The sequence below is a fragment of the Carcharodon carcharias genome, chromosome 6 (assembly GCF_017639515.1).
Source record: "Carcharodon carcharias isolate sCarCar2 chromosome 6, sCarCar2.pri, whole genome shotgun sequence".
NCBI classification, from domain to species: domain Eukaryota; kingdom Metazoa; phylum Chordata; class Chondrichthyes; order Lamniformes; family Lamnidae; genus Carcharodon; species Carcharodon carcharias.
This window is the reverse complement of record NC_054472.1, coordinates 117,751,966-117,769,259: the sequence shown is the minus strand read 5'-3', so window position 1 is coordinate 117,769,259 and position 17,294 is coordinate 117,751,966. Positions and strand designations below refer to the sequence as shown.

Genomic DNA, 17,294 nt, shown 5'->3' with positions numbered 1-17,294 from the left:
GTATGGTTAACATTTAACTTCAATTTTTATACTAAACCGGATTATATTTTTCAATCATTCATTCATGTGTGTTCTGCCCAACAACAGGCCCAACTCATTGTCTGCTGATGCTTCATCCAGAACCATTTTCTTGGTAGTTTTGTCAGTGGTGCTTTGCCATTGCCTTCCAGCCTCAAGGGCAAGTCGAGGAGGTAAATCCCAAGTCTACTCAGCCAGAATGGGGATCAAACCCATGCTGTTTACATTAAGCTGAACCACATGCTAGCCATCAGCTAATTGGTCCCCTTCCTAATTATATTATGGTTATTATTTCCTGGATGTTCATCATCCCTTACAATACCTATTGCTCCAATCAATTTCCTAGAGCTAGGTCCATCATTGCCACCTTTCTTGTTGAACCACAATCATATTGCAGTTCTGGGCACATACTACTGTTATATTATAAGAACTGCAGTCCTTCTACAGGAAGTTCTCAAAACTGGAAACCTCAGGACTGAGTCCGTGCCGAATTTTGGATTTTGCTAGTTTCGAAAAAAGATTGGAATCTTAATTCAATGAATAAGGGCACATGAAATCAAGCGAATATTGAGAAGTCATCTCAATTTCTCTGCTCCTCTCTCCCACTCTAACCAGTCTCTTTCTGAACTTGCCACATTCAGTTCTCTCAGGTCCAACCCTGACTTTGTCATCAAACCCGCTGACAAGGGTGGTGCTGTTGTTGTCTGGCGCACTGACCTCTACCTCGTGGAGGCTGAGCATCAACTCGCGACACTTCCTCCTACCTCCCCCTGGACCATGACCCCACCACTGAACATCAAGCCATTGTTTCCAGGACTGTCACTGACCTCATCTCCTCTGGAGATCTTCCCTCCACAGCTTCCAACCTCATAGCCTCCCAACCTTGGACGGCCCGCTTCTACCTCCTACCCAAAATCCACAAACAAGACTGTCCCGGCAGACCGATCGTATCAGCCTGTTCCTGCCCCACAGAACTCATTTCTTGCTATCTTGACTCCATTCTCTATCCCCTTGTCCAGTCTCTTCCCACCTACATCCACGATTCCTCTCGCACCCTGCATCATATCAACAATTTCCAGTCCCCTGGCCCCAACCGCCTCCTCTTCACCATGGACGTGCAATCCCTCTACACCTCCATCCCCCACCAGGATTGTCTGATGGCTCTCCGCTTCTTCCTTGAACAGAGGCCCGAACAATCCCCATCCACCACTACTCTACTCCATCTGGCTGAACTTGTTCTCTCACTGAACAATTTCTCCTTAAACTCGTCTCACTTCCTCCAAATAAGAGGTGTGGCTATGGGTACCTGCATGGGCCCCAGTTATGCCAGTCTCTTTATGGGGTATGTGGAACATTCCTTGTTCCAGTCCTACTGCGGACCCTCCCACAATTCTTTCTCCAGTACATCGATGACTGCTTTGGTGTCACTTCATGCTCACGTATGGATCTGGAGAAATTTATTAATTTTGCATCCAATTTCCACCCCTCCATCATTTTCACGTGGTTCATCACTGACACTTCGCTTTCCTTCCTTGACCTCTCTGTCTCAAGTTCTGGTAATAGACTATCCACCAATATTCATTACAAGCCTACTAACTCCCACAGCTACCTCGACTACAGCTTCTCACACCCCGCTTCCTGAAAGGACTCCATCCCATTCTCTCAGTTCCTTCGCCTCTGTCGCATCTGTTCTGATGATACTATTTTCCAAAACAGTTCCCCTGACATGTCTTCCTTCTTCCTTAACTGAGGTTTTCCACAGAAGGTGGTTGACAGGGCCCTCAACCGTGTCCGGCCCACCTCCCGCGCATCCGCCCTCACACTTTCCTCTCCCTCCCAGAACCATGATAGCGTCCCCCTTGTCCTCACTTATTACCCCATCAGCCTCCGCGTTCAAAGGATCATCCTCCACCATTTCTGCCAACTCCAGCATGACGCCACCACCAAACATATCTTCCCTTCACCCCCCCCGGCGGCTTTCCGCAGGGATTGTTCCCTCCAGGACACCCTGGTCCACTCCTCCATCACTCCCTACACCTCAACCCCCTCCCACGGCACCTTCCCATGCAACCGCAGAAGGTGCAACACCTGCCTCTTTACTTCCCTCCTCCTTACTGTCCAAGGGCACAAACACTCCTTTCAAGTGAAGCAGCACTTCCCTCAATTTAGTCTACTGCATTCGCTGTTCCCAATGTGGTCTCTTCTACCAAACGCAAATTGGGTGACCACTTTGCAGAACACCTTTTGTCTGTCCACAAGCAAGACCCAGATCTCCCTGTCACTTGCCATTTTATCATGCCACCCTGCTCTCATGCCCACATCTCCATCCTTTGCCTGCTGCAAAGTTCCAGTGAAGCTCAACACAAACTGGAGGAACAGCACCTCATCTTCCGACTAGGCACTTTACAGTCTTTCGGCCTTAATATTAAGTTTAACAATTTCAGATCATGAAATCTTTCCTCCATCCCCACCCTCTTTCCGATCCCCCTTTTTTCAATAATTTAGAAATGTGTTTTTACAAATATATTTTTCTTTTCCCACCTATTTTTCAATTTTTTTTGATCTATTGTTTCATCGCACCTTTTAGCCCATTTCGATCCTTTCCCCCACCCCCGCTAGGGCCATCTGCCACTAGCTTGTCCTGCTTGCTACCCTCAATGTCCCCATTAGCACATCCTATAGATAATATCACCACCGCCAACACCCCTTTGTCCTTTTGTCTATGACATCTTTGGCAGTCTTTTCTTGGCGTCCACCTATCACTGGCCCCCTATCGATCTCCTCCTGTCCCACACCCCTCTACCAGCTTATATTTAATCTCATTTCTATATTTCTTAGTGCTGATGAAGGCTTATATGGACTCGAAACATCAACTGTGTCCCTCTCCGCAGATGCTGTCAGACCTGCTGAGTTTTTCCAGGTATTTTTGTTTTTGTTCTAGATTTCCTGCATCTGCAGTATTTTGCTTTTAAATCAAGAGAATAAGTTCCTTTAGAATATAAATTGAAGTGTTTTCTATCTATCAGATTTTCTAGCCTTTCTAGAACACTTTCCTGCCAAGGTGCTTCACCAGTCCCTTCTGTTGATGTTAACAAAGATGGATCTGACACATTGATTTTATTTTCAGGTAGACTTTTCTTACTTATAGTGCAGACTGATGAATTTGCACTCTTCTGCTGGATTTTAACTTCTTAATTTTTCTCCACAATTGCGCTGCTGATTTTATCCTTACTGAAAATATGTTCCGGGCAGAATACATAGGTAAATATTCTGCAAGCATCTTTTGTTCTTCCTGGTTGAGCTGAACCATCTCTGCCATATCTGCACTGACTTCATTCAAATTCCAATCATTTTCATCAATTGTCTCGGCCAACTCTGGAAATAGTTCAGCCGTCTTCACTGGTAAGGTAGGCAAGGCTGACTCACAGGGTGTGTTGGATTTAAATTACGAGTGTGCTAGTGGAGCTGCTGGAAAATCAGTGGCAGATTTACAGTTAGTGGGGCCTTGTGCTTAACTTCATTTTTGCGCCCCCACCCTTCGCTCCCTCCCCCACCACCAGGACGCAAAAGGCGAAGCCAAGAAAATACACAAATTGATCAGTGCTTCTTCAGATAAAAACATGCCTGCATGAACAATTGCCTTGATGAAATCTAAGCTTACCTCTTGTCTGAATGATGGTAAAGATTGTAAATATTGCAATGCGAGGCAAGCGAACATGGAACTTGCTGATGAGAAAAGCCAAAAACCAAGGACAGATTGTACATGGAGAGAGAGAGAGAGGGAGAGAGAGAATGTTTGCAGGTAGGAGAGGGGACCTGACTTGATGCCCACTCGAACATCGATATGTCAGTCTATTGGTATAATTTTGTTCAGAGATGGAGATAGCAGACTGGAGTCCTGCTCCGGTGCCAGCAGTTTACTGAGGTAAAACGTCACTGACAACACATCTGTTACCTAGGAGATTTGAGAAACATTGCAATTTCCTGAGACCTCATCACTCGCTAGAAAATCTCATAATAGTGTCACTCAGTGAACACTGAGCATGAGCTGCTGTTGTGGTTTCAGGCTGGCCCGCATTGCAATCATTTCAATTAAAATCAAATTAAAACTCGGCTCGAGGTCAAGGCTTTAACCTCTGACCAAACTGTCCGAGGTTTTACTGAAACTCCTCTCCCCATCAAAGCTTGCTGATTATTAAGAGAGAATGGGAATATGTGGAGTGAGGCTCTGGGAATGCCCAGCACCTTCCCTCCAACATCCGACCATGGTCTGTTTTCCAATCCAGAAACTGGTGTCTCTCTGGACACAATGTCCAGAGTGAGAGCCAAGGAATGATTCTGAAGATGTGACTATGAAACCAGCTGATAGGATATAGCCCAGAGCATTGTCAGGCCAACATTGTCTCTATTTATTTCCTGTTCTGTCCTAACTTGGCATTATTGAGGTAAGAAGCTTGCTGTAAGTGTGTGTGTTGCCGACAATCCTCCTGTCCCAGCATGGTGGTCTGGTACTTTTAAAACCACCTCATGGCCATACCAAAATTTAAAGACTTGCAATTATATAGTGCCTTTCATGACCACCAGAAGTTCCAAAGCTGTACAGCCAATGCAATACTTTTGAAGTGGAAATATGGGAAACACCGCAGCCAGTTTGCATTAAGTCAGCTCCCACAAACAATGTGATAATGATGAAAATCTGGTTTGTGTGATGTTGACTGAGGGATAAATATTGGCCGGACCACCAAGGGTAACTCACCTGCTCTTCTTCAAAATAGCCTCATGGGATCTTTTACAGCCAAAGGTGGCACCTCTGACAGGTCAGCACTTCCCTAGAGTGTCCGATTGGACAGGAGTGGGACTTGAACACACAATTATCTGACCCAGAGGCTAGACTGCCAGCACTGGAGCCACGGCCGACAACTTTTAATCTATGGCCCTGGCTATTCATTCAAACAAATGAGTGAGCTTCCTACTTGTTTTGGCGATCATGGGCTGAGGGGAGCGGACAGACTTCACTATTCTGATTAAGAGTCATCCGGACTCAAAACATTAACTGTATTCCTCTCCACAGATGCTGTCAGACCTGCTGAGTTTTTCCAGCTGTTTTTGTTTTTGTTTCAGATTTCACTACTGTCGGGTAAAGCGAGTTGACTCACCATGTGCCCCTTGTGGTCTGCTTTATGCTTGTTAGCAAGTAGCATGCCTTGTATCAGAGAGAGGGTGTATGTGGGAGGAGAGGAAATTATCAAAAAAAAGGGGAAATATAATTGCTGTAGCAACTGGCTAGAAAAGGAAAAATTCTTAGTTATCTGTTAATATCATTTCTGAACACTTCAATCTCATTTCAAACTTACTTTTCTAAGCATAATTTTCCTGGTAGAATAGCGGAGTCTTACTAGTTACTTTGTGAAAGTTTGACAGAGACTGAGACAGACCCGCTTTGCGAATTGATCATTTGTCAGTAAAGCGAGTGCATCTGAATGGTGTTTTCTTCAGGCATGTTTTTGTAGCTGATCAGAGGCAGAGATGTTGCTGAGACCACTCTGGGTGCCTGTCATTCCCGTCACACAGGGGACTTGGTCCCAAAAATAACTCATTAACTCGGTGCTTCCCTTTTTAACTTTGCAAATGCAGCATCAGTTCGCGCACCCAGTTTGAATGTCTTTGAAACTCATTAATTTTGGGTTCTCCTTTGTGTGGGCATCATGCCACAGGCCCGCTTTCTGACATGTAAAATGATGTGCGGTGATGTCGGGTGGAGCTCCTGATGTCACCGCGCCTCATTTAAATTTTCAGGAAGGCGGGGGTGCAGCAAAATCAGTTGCGCGCCAGCCGACCTGTCAATGGCCAATTGAAGCCATTGTCAGATCAATTAAAGTCATTAGTGACCTGGCCGTCCAACCTTAAGGTTGGCGGGCAGGCCAGGAGCCACAGCGGCAAATAGAGAAAACATGAAACCTCATTCACAGGCGGGATGAGGTTTCATGTAGGGTTTTAAAAATTTTAATAAAGTTTTCTTGGAAATTATGAACATGTCCCAACTCATGTGACATTGTCACATGAGGGGACAAGTAAGGTAATTTTTTTTTCTATTTTTAAAAGTAGAGGTGATCTCCCTGAGGATGCACTTAGCCTCAGGGAGATGAATGTGCTCTTTTGTGTGCATGCGCGAAAGAGCGCACTCTCGATTTTAGGCATTCCCCCCGGCCTGCACAGGGAGCACATAACGCTTCCTTATAGACATCACACTGGGCGGGCCTTAATTGGCCCATCCACATAAAATGGCACCGTGCCTCCGATTGGAAGCGGGCCTGCACGCGCCCGCCCATCAACATCCCCCCCAATGGGGGGGGGGGAATTCTGCCCAGTGTGTTTCATTGTGAATCCACTCCTGCAGAAAACTAAGATAAGTGGAGCCACTTGGAGTGCAGGAAATGTCAGGTGCACAAATGGGATAACTATTGGCCACCATGCTAATGCAGGAACTCCTTGAACAAGCTAGTAAGTGTCTTCACTCATTTAATAGGAATTAAAAATCTTGCATGGTCTGCTTAAAAAAATGTCTGGTTTTCGGACACTGCTGCTTTTCAGATAGCTGGGTTTGAGGTATTGTACTGTTCTACTTTTGCTCTCACAGTTTGACAGTTTAATATTTATCTATACCCAAAGAAACAATAGTATTTATGTGCCCATATCTTAAATATATGCCTTCAAAGAAATACAGTATAGAGTACTCTCTCTCTCTCTTTTGGTTGTCTAAAGGCTGCTTATCATGCTATACATTTCTATCTCTACAGTTTTTCCAGGATGCCATAATATCACAATGAGGCATATAGAAGAGGTAGGTCCCAAAATTACCTCAGCTAGTATAGGGATTTAGCCCACACTGTTGGGGTTATTAAACACCACACTCTAAGCATCTGAGCCATTGGCCCATTGTGTCCAGTATAATCTTTCAATTGAAAATGCTATCAATCAGTAACAATCCTAAATTAAAATGAACAATACAGAACATAATAAACATGGCCATATATAACATGAGAAGTCTTGTGGAGCAGAGGGTAGTGTCCCTGCCCCTGGGCAAGAAAATCTGGGTTTGACTTCCACTCCTGGACTTGATGGCATGGAAGGTGGCCAAACAGGCTGATTATTAACCTGTAGATCCTTCCAATGTCTATGGCAGGTAGTAAGAGCATAAGAAACTTCTGGTTAGCTATGCTTGATGTGGAAGAGTGACCCTCAAGCTATAACCTCTGGCACTGGATAGTGACCTGTTCCAGGTAAAACCTAGCTGTATGAAACAGACATAGGCATGTGTGCTTTTTCTGCCTCATGTGCCACCAAGACATGGGAAGAGTTGAAGATATATAAAATAATAGCTGAACTACCTCAGTTAGAAATTGCAACAGGAAAAAAATAATCATCCACAGTATATTGGAGAAATCTGGACATGGGTAAAAGCAGTGGGAGATGTTCAAAAATAATTTAATGCAATACAGAAACAATTTATACCCAAAAGGGGCAAAACAACCACTGTTAGAGTCATCAGGTTTATGAGATTATTATGTTTTGGACTGTATCTTTAAATGAAAGGGGTCATGTGACCTATTCTGAAATCTGCTTGATAGTAAGTCTGGGTAATTTGATTGTCAGAGACCAAAGGAAGGCTTAGATTGTTTCCCTGGGAAGAAGGTGCAAGATATTTATGCTTGGAGACAATAGCAGCACTTTCTGAGTTCACAATGGGTCAACTCTGAGTCTCCCAAAGTCCCAGAAAAATGTTGGAGGTATTGGGTTGTAAACAGTTGTGCTGTAAACTGCCCACTTACTTCCAAGATAAAAGAATTGGGGTCACAAATAACTAATCAGCATTTATACCTGGATGCAATGTTAATGTGTTTCATGTTGCCATGGGGAAGAGGGCAGAGGAATTCATTTTTGAGATTAGGTTACAAGCTTCCCTACAAATCAATGAATATCACAGACCAACAGCAGTTCTGTGTGGTCAGCAGAGAGAAGAGGCTGTTTTAGTTTTGCAAACTACCACTGCCAGATGCAGGAGGGAGACAGGCAGTCTCTAGCCAAAGAGCTGTATCCTATAGCCATCTAAGGGTTCTGAGAGATTCATCCTGGCATGGGTAAGGGGAAGAAGAATCATTAGAACAGGCTTCACTGCCAGTGGTGGATTTAAGAAACACTCTGAAACTGAGGAAAGTGCCTGGAGACAGTCACTCAAAATTATCACTTGCAGAAATGTGGATATAGGAACTCACTGGAAGCTGGGAACAACTGTGGATTGTTTGCTAAAAGGACTGTAATTCCGTGGAGAGTGCAATGGATGATAAGTATAAAAGGGGAACGTCACTTTCTGTAGTTTAAAGTATAAGTTGCTGCCAAAAAGGAAATAGTATTTAATGTTTTATTTAATCATTTGTTGCAGTAAAAGCTTTAAAACATACAATCTTGTGTCATTCTTTCAGCTAATAACTGGAAGTTTGAATCTCTTTTTAAAAGTTATTGTTTTCTACAGAGATCGTAACCTCATGGACAATTAAAGAGGTAAGAGGCAAAAAACTGAAAGAAAAAGCATACAAAATGCAAAATATTGCACAGATTGTGACAACTGGGAAAGATGCAAACAACAGCAAAGGGTGACTAAACAGATAAGAGCTACAGAAAGGAAGTATAAAACTTGCAATAGGTATCAAAATCAGCACACAAAATATAATTACATTGGAAAAAGAGGGTGTTCAGGAGCAATGTGGGCCACTTGAAAACTGATAATGGTGATATTATTAATGAAAATATGGGAATGACAAACATGCTAAGCAGTAACTTTGCTTCTGCATTTACAGTAGTGAATTGAACACCACTTGGAGGAAGCACTGAAGGTGGCAAGGGCGCAGAATGTATTCTGAGTGGCGGACTTCAATGTCCATCACCAAGCGTGGCTCAGTAGCACCACAACAGACCGAGCTGGCTGAATCCTAAAGGACATGACTGCTAGACTGGGTCTGTGGCAGGTTGTGAGGGAACCAACAAGAGGGAAAAACATACTTGATCTCATCCTTAGCAACCTGCCTGCCGCAGATGCATCTGTCCATGACAGTGTCTGTAGGAGTGACCACCATACAGTCGTTGTGGAGACAAAGTCCTGTCTTCACATTGAGGATACCATCCATCATGTTGTGTGGAACTACCACAGTGCTAAAAGGCATAGATTTTGAACAGATCTAGCAATTCAAGACTGGGCATCCATGAGGCCCTGTGGACCATCCGCATGAGCAGAATTGTACTCAACCACAATCTGTAACCTCATGGCCTGGCATATCCTCCACTGTACCACTGCTGTCAAATTGGGGGATCAACCCTGGTTCAAGGAAGAGTGCAGGAGGGCATGCCAGGAGCAGCACCAAGCATACCTAAAAATGAAGTCATCCTGGTGAAGCTATAACACAGGACTACTTTTGTGCCAAACAGCATGAGCAGCAAATGATAGACAGAGCTAAGTGATTTCATAACCAACGGATCAGACCTAAGCTCTGCAATTCTGCCACGTCCTATCATGAATAGTGATGGACAATTAAACAACTCACAGGAGCAGGAGGCTTCACAAATAATCCCATCCTCAATGATGGGGGAGCCCAGCACATCAATGTAAAAGGTAAGGCTGAAGCATTTGCAACCATTCTCAGCCAGATGTGCCGAGCAGATGATCCATCTCTGCCTCCTTCGGAGATCCCCAGGATCACAGATGCCAGTCTTCAGCCAATTCTACTCACTCCATGTGATATCAAGAAGCAGCTGAAGGCACTGGATACTGCAAAGGCTATGGACCCTGACAATATTCCGGCAATAGTACTGAAGACTTGTGCTCCAGAACTTGCCGCACCCCTAAGCAAGCTGTTCCAGTACAGCTACAGCACTAGCATCTACCCGGCTATGTGGAAAAGTGCCCAGGTATGTCCTGTACACAAAAAAGCAAGACAAATCTAACCCGGCCAGTTACCACCCCATTAGTCTACTCTTGATCACCAGTAAAGTGATGGAAGGGGTCATCAACAGCGCTTTCTAGCATCACTTGCTTAGCAATAACTGCTCAGTTTGGGTTCCGCCAGGGCCATTCAGCTCCTCACCTCATTACAGCCTTGGTTCAAACATAGACAAAAGAACTGAACCTCCGAGGTGAGGTGAGAATGACTGCCCTTGACATCAAGGCAGCATTTGAATGGCATCCAGGAGTCCTAGCAAAACTGGAGTCAATGGGAATCAGGGGGAGAACTTTCTACTGGTTGGAGTCATACCTACTTCCATGGAAGATTGTTGTGGTTGTTGGAAGTCAATCATCTCAGTTCCAGAACATCACTGCAGGAGTTCCTCAGGATAGTGTCCTAGGCCCAACAGCTTTCAGCTGCTTCATCAATGACTTTCCTTCTATCATAAGGTCAGAAGTGGAGATGTTTGCTGATGATTGCACAATGTTCAGCACCATTCACAACTCCTCAGATACTGAAGCAGTCCATGTTCAAATGCAGCAAGACCTGGACAATATTCAGGCTTGGGTTGACAAGTGGCAAGTAACATTTGCGCCACACAAATGACAGGCAATGACCATTGCCAACAAGAGAGAATCTAGCCATTGTCCCTTGGAATTACCATTACTGAATACCCCAATATTAACATCCCAGGGGCTACCAATGACTAGAAACTGAACTGGACTAGCCATATAAATACTGTGGTTACAAGAGTAGATCAGAGGCTATGGGTCCTGTGGCGAGTAACTCACCTCCTGACTCCCCAAAGGCTGTCCACCATCTACAAGGCACAAGTCAGGAGTGTGATAGAATACTCTCCACTTGCCTGGATGAGTGCAGCTCCATTGGCACTCAAGAAGCTTGACACCATTCAGGACAAAGCACCCTGCTTCATTGGCACCCCATCCACAAACATTCACTCCCTTCACCACTGATGCACAGTGGCAGTAGTGTGTACCATCTACAAGATGATCTGCAGGAACTCTCCAAGGCTCCTTAGACAGCACCTTCCAGACCCATGACCGGTACCATCTAGGAGGACAAGGGCAGCAGACACATGGGAACACCACTACCTGGAAGTGCCCTTCCAAGCCATTCACCATCCTGACTTGGAAGTATACCGTCATTCCTTCAGTGTCGCTGGGTCAAAATCCTGGAACTCCCTTTGTAACAGCACTGTGGGTGTACATGCATCACATGGACTAGTGATACAAGAAGGCAGCTCACCACTACCTTCTCAAGAGAAATTAGGGAAGGGCAATAAATGCTGGCCTCGTCAGTGACGCCCACATCCCATGAAATGAATTTTAAAAATGCCAGATACTCCAAGAAAACTAATATTGAGTCAGCGTCAGTGACACACCCAAACTAACATAAACTAACAGTAATGAAGAAAATAATGACACTAAAAACCAACCTATCTCTAGAAGCAGATAGTTTCCATCCCAGGATTTTGAACAAAGTAAGTGAAGCTTTAATGGATGTCCTAACTATCACCTTCCAAAGTTCTCTCTATTCAGGAACCGTTTCCTTAGATTGGAAAATTGCACATGTCACTCCGCTATTTAAAGAAGATGAGTGAAGGAATCTGTGGTCAGTTAGCCTGACATCTGTCATCCAGAAATTACTAGACTCTAAATTAGGGATAATGTGACTGGATACCTTTATAAATTTTCAGTTGATCAGAGAGAGCGAACATGGATTTCTAAAGCATTGGTCATCCCTAAACAAATCTAATGGAAATTTTGAAGAGGTGATGAAAGTAGTGGATAGAGGATATCTATGAATATTATTTATATGGACTTCCAGAAGGGATTTGATAATGTCCCTCATAAGAGACTGCTAGCTAAAGTTGAAATCAGTGGAACTAAAGGCCAAGTATTGATCTGGTTAAAAATTGGCTGGGCAAGGATAATGGACAAGTACTCAAATTGGTAGGATGTTACCAGTGGTGTCCTGAAAAGATATGTGTTAGGGCCTCAACTATTTACTGTATTTATTAACAACTTTGATGATTGGATAGAAAGCCACAAATCCAACTTTGCCAATGACACAAACGTAGACAGAATTGTAAGCAGTGTAGGTGGAAGCATAACATTATGAAGGGATATTGATAAATTAAGCAACCAGGCAAAACTATGGACAAAAGTGAGGTCATCCACTTTGGACTTAAAAAGAATTGACAGTGTACTTTCTAAATAGTGAAAGGTTAAAAACAATGGAGGCCCAAAGACTCTTGGAGGTCCAGATATATAGGTCATTAAAATGTCTTGAACAGGTTAAAAAAAAATAATCAAAAAGCCTAATGGAATGCTGGCTGTTATAGGTAGGGGACTGGAAGACAAAGGGTAAAAGTCTTGCTTCAGCTATACAAAGCCCTGCCTAGACCACACCTGAAGTACTATGAGCATTTCAGGACACCACACCTTCAGAAGAATATATTGGCCTTGAAGGCCATGCAGCATAGGTTTAAATTAACTCCGATGGTTAAATTATGAGGTCAAATTACACAAACAAGTGTTGTATAGCTTTGAATTCAAAATATTAAGGGCAACAGAAAGGACAGACAGAGAAGAACTATTTTTGCTGGTTGGAAAACCAGGACAAGGGCACATAGTCTAAAAATTAGAGCCAGGCCTCTTAGAAGTGAAATTTGGAAACACTTCTACTTATAAAGGGTGATAGAAGTTTGGAACTGTCTTCCACAAATGGCAATTGGTACTCAATTGATACATTTAAAAAATGGAGATTTTGTTAACCAAAAGCAGTAAGGGATTTGGAGCATAAGCGGTCATATGGGACAGAATTTAGCCCTTGTCCAGTGGGCTCAGTCTGACGTCAACGTGCATCATTTTACACTCGAGTGGGTCGGGCACGTGCTTGCCCACCGAGTTAAAAATTTTGCCCATGGAGGTAGGTCACAGATTAGCTATGATCTCATTGAATGATGGAACAAACCTGAGGGACTGAGTGGCCTATGCCTGCTCCAACACTCCTATCATTGCAAAGATACAACAGTTTAGCAAATGGTGGAATCTCAATCCCTAATTGTTTTGAGGTGTGAGGTGTGAGGTGGAAGGAATTACATTGGTAAAGGTATTTTTGTGGGTAAAAATCAAGTTGCATTTATTTAAATATGTCTGAAATGTCTCAAAATATTTCACATACAATGACTTCCCATGAAGCACAATGCCTACAGCAACAATTTTAATGTATTAAGAGCCTATTATTGTAAAAATAATCGGCTAAGGTATTTAGTTGTTATGTAGGCAAATGCAGCAGCAATTTCATGTAATAGAAGATCCCACAGGCATCAATCAGATGACAAACTAACTAATGGGAAGGGATTTCCTCAAGCTGACTCATGACAAAATTATACTGAGCTTGATGATGACAACTCACGCTAGAATTTCCTGACAGTCTCAGTGCCTGTAAGTATTAAAAAAAATAGTGTAATACAGGCGGAAAGCAGTGTAAACAATTGGTGCACAAGGAAAAGTGCAGAATATAGGTCTTCTTCCTTCTTTAGTTATCTTCCTTATCTTATTGATGCACTGAAAAATAAAGTTTGAAGCTATCACATAATCATTTATCCACATTAAGCATTGCATGTCAAAGAAAATATCATAGCAGATGTTTTTGTCTTTTTAACGTTATAAATTCAGAAAAATTTTCAAAGATATAGGGCAGAATTTTTCCCTCGTTGGGCGGGCTCGGCAGGGGTGGGAAGCTGACTGCTGCCCGCGATCAGGGCACGACCATGATTTCACGCTGGTGGGCTAATTAAGGCATTCTCACTGTGAAACATGTGCAGTGCTCAGCAATGCCTGTGTGTGAGTTGGGGGGGGCGGTGGCGGGGGGGCGGGGGGGTGGGTGGGTAGGAGGAGGAGGGCAAGCGCACAAGTTCAAGCACAAGTGCACGCAATGAAAGCTCCCTGAGGCTCAGAGCTGCCTCAGAAAGCTGGAGATTTAAAAAATGAAAAATAAAGCATTTTAAAATGTTAAAAAACATGTCCCCTAATGTGACTCTGTGACATGAGCAGGGACCATGTTATGAATGAAATGTTAACATTTTTATTTAATTTTTAATTGCTGTTAGAATCCTCATCCTGTCCGTGGATGAGGGTTCCCAAAAAATCCAAAGGCTGCTAGGTTGGATGGGTACTTTGTTACTTTATTGGCCTTAATAGGCCTGTTAACTGTTGGCAGGTGCACTGCTGATTCCTGCGTGTGCCCACCGACCAAAATATCATGCAAGTGGGACATTTGCCCAAAGGCTACGCACGTAATTTTATGCTCGTTCGGGTCGGGCGCGTACCCACCCGACGAGCGGAAAATTCTGCTCATGGGAAATGCAGAGCTGGTCACAGTATGGAGAAATAAATAAAAATCAGTATAAAACACCAGAAATAGTGACTTTGGATCCTGTTGCACCTATACCTTTGGGAGAAATTTATGTTCATTCAGAACAACTGCAAGTAACCTACATTCTCTGGACTTTTGGACAGGGCTATCTGCATTAATTTGGATTTTGGCAGACATAACTAAAGAGTGGCACAAATAATTGAGGAAAAACTGGTGTAAATCAGAAATGTGAAAATTTGGTACAAAATGGCACAATTCTAATTTCACGGTGTAATTACACCAAATCTTTCCAGGAAACTCCTGGCTAATATGTTACTTGGTGCTGATTAATGTAAGAATCTTGCAAGTTTGTGTAGATGTGAAGAAATCAAATGCCTTCAAATATTTAACTGTAATTTTGCCTTCATTTAATGAATGTTTCATACAGTGATTTTACTGTGTGTTCCCTCCATGCCAATTTCCCCTTCAATCAGAAGAGTGGGACAGGCCTACCCTCTGACACTGCAGTGGGTCCTGACATGGTTGTTATTAATGTTATTAATGTTATTCATGCTATTATTAGAACTTGAATAACCTTTGTTCACTTTGGGGGATCTAAATGTAAAAAGCAATTGTACCAACGCATTTCCCATTTTTCGCCCTTGTTTAAAATGACCAAACAAGACAATGCACAGAAATAAATTGCTCTCTTTTTTCCTTACAAATCTACAGGTTACTTGATAATATGTTGCTACATTTAACCTGAAATTGCATCACATTTTAGAAGCCAAACTACTCTTTGTTTAAAATTTTCTGCCACATATATTTTTGAATTGCTGACTGAATGAAAGAATAGCTAGAGGCAATTTTTGTCTATTGCGTATAGAAATCACAGTTCAAACCTTGGCAATCCAGTTAAGTATTTATTAGGATTGAAGAGTACATATGTAGAAGTTGAGTGATGTTGTAAATTGAAACCTCTGGAGACATGGGTCCATGAATGTTCTGGTAATGAACATTGCTTTTACCAATGTCATATGTTAAATTTAGTTGAGTTTGGTTGATCTCAATCAAGTCCCCAGTTTCCAGTTCCCAAGTCAACATGAATTCACAGTATAATAATTTTCAGCTGTTTTCTCCTTAAAACATGAAAATTTAGATTTGCCAGACCCCAGGCTGTTTTTGGATTGTTGTGTTTATTTAATTTATACTATCTCTATGCTTTCATTTTACTGTTGTTGACATTCAAAATTGATATGAAATCATTTAGAAATTAAAGACATTTGTTATTTCATACTTTAATGACAAAAACATCTGAGAATTTTTCAGCCCTATGTTCCTATGTGTTGGTGATGCGCACATTTTAAACATTTCAAAGACAAACAAGTTGCAACGTAGAGAGAGCACAATACCTGTTTCAGGTGCCAAAGGCCAACAAGAAATAAAACATATGTATTCCAGTCAGAAATGGCTGATATTAACTCTCCAGGGAATTTTGTAAGATTTGAAGATTAAGTCCACAAACACCCAAAGATTCTGAGTGCAATTTGATTAATGAATGTGTTTTTTTTTTGCTTTGCAGGATATGGCCATGCAGCTCCAGACACTGATGCAGGTAAAGCTTTTTGCATGTTTTATGCCGTGCTGGGAATACCACTGACCCTAGTCATGTTCCAGAGTCTGGGAGAACGGATGAACACATTTGTGAAATACCTTTTGAAACGAATAAAGAAATGCCTTGGCATGAAAAGCACGGATGTGTCTATGGAGAACATGGTGACCGTGGGCTTCTTCTCTTGCATGGGGACCCTGTGCATCGGAGCAGCTGCCTTCGCACATTATGAAGACTGGAACTTTTTTCATGCATATTACTACTGCTTCATCACATTGACTACAATAGGGTTCGGGGACTTTGTGGCTCTCCAAAAAGATAAGGCTCTGCAGAAAAGGCCACTCTATGTGGCCTTTAGCTTTATGTATATTTTAGTGGGTTTAACGGTTATTGGAGCTTTCCTCAACTTGGTAGTTCTCAGGTTTTTGACCATGAACAGTGAAGACGAGCGGCGGGATGCCGAAGAGCGAGCTTCTTTGGCGGGAAATAGGAACAGCATGATCATCCACATCCAGGAGGATCCCCAACAGGGTCGGCAGCGGTACAAAACCGAGGTGACAGACCTGCAGTCCGTTTGCTCTTGCATGTGCTACAGGTCCCATGAATATACCAATCAGGTGGTATCTCACCAGAATTCGTTCAGTTCCCAACTCAATCCACAGTACTTTCACTCAGTATCTTACAAGATAGAAGAGATTTCACCGAGCACATTGAAAAACAGTCTGTTCCCGTCCCCGGTGAGTTCTGTTTCACCAGGTTTACATAGCTTCAATGAGAATCACAGGCTCATGAGAAGGAGAAAGTCCATTTGAAACATTTTTTAATTTGATTTGTTTTTGAGCGTGCTGGAGAAGATGAGGAAAATAAAGCAACCTTTCTCTGGAACTCAGAAACCAAGCATGAAGCATGGTTAATAAAAGCTCTACAGTAGCGACAAAATGCCTTACAGGTGGCAGTTGGAATTTTAGGAACAAGCAACACGTTGCGCATCCACTGAAACTACAAGCAAGAGGACTCAATAGATTGGCATTAATCTGCTTGGCAAAGATAGTAAACTGTTAGAATGAGAGAGTGTTATTATGGAAGTGGGATGTGTGTGGAAACAATGCATCAGGTATTAATTTTGTAAAACAGTTTAAATACTGAGTTTCAGATTTGACTAACAGAACAGAAGAACCCAAATCCTGTTGCCAAAACAGCATGCGCGATAACACATGAAGCAGCCGGTATACCGGATGTGCCATTGTATTTTCAACAGCTGGCTCTTTATTACTGGATTGTAAAGT

General features: G+C 42.8%; 1 protein-coding gene across 1 annotated transcript in view; it reads left to right on the top strand.

The window, feature by feature from the left end:
- Positions 1–16,820, top strand: part of kcnk9 (potassium channel, subfamily K, member 9) — a 60,186-nt gene extending 43,366 nt beyond the window's left edge. Inside the window, exon 2 of the mRNA XM_041190443.1 lies at positions 15,979–16,820. Within this exon, the coding sequence (XP_041046377.1) occupies positions 15,979–16,820 (842 nt within the window). The remainder of the gene's footprint in view (positions 1–15,978) is intronic.
- Positions 16,821–17,294: the final 474 nt, after the last annotated feature.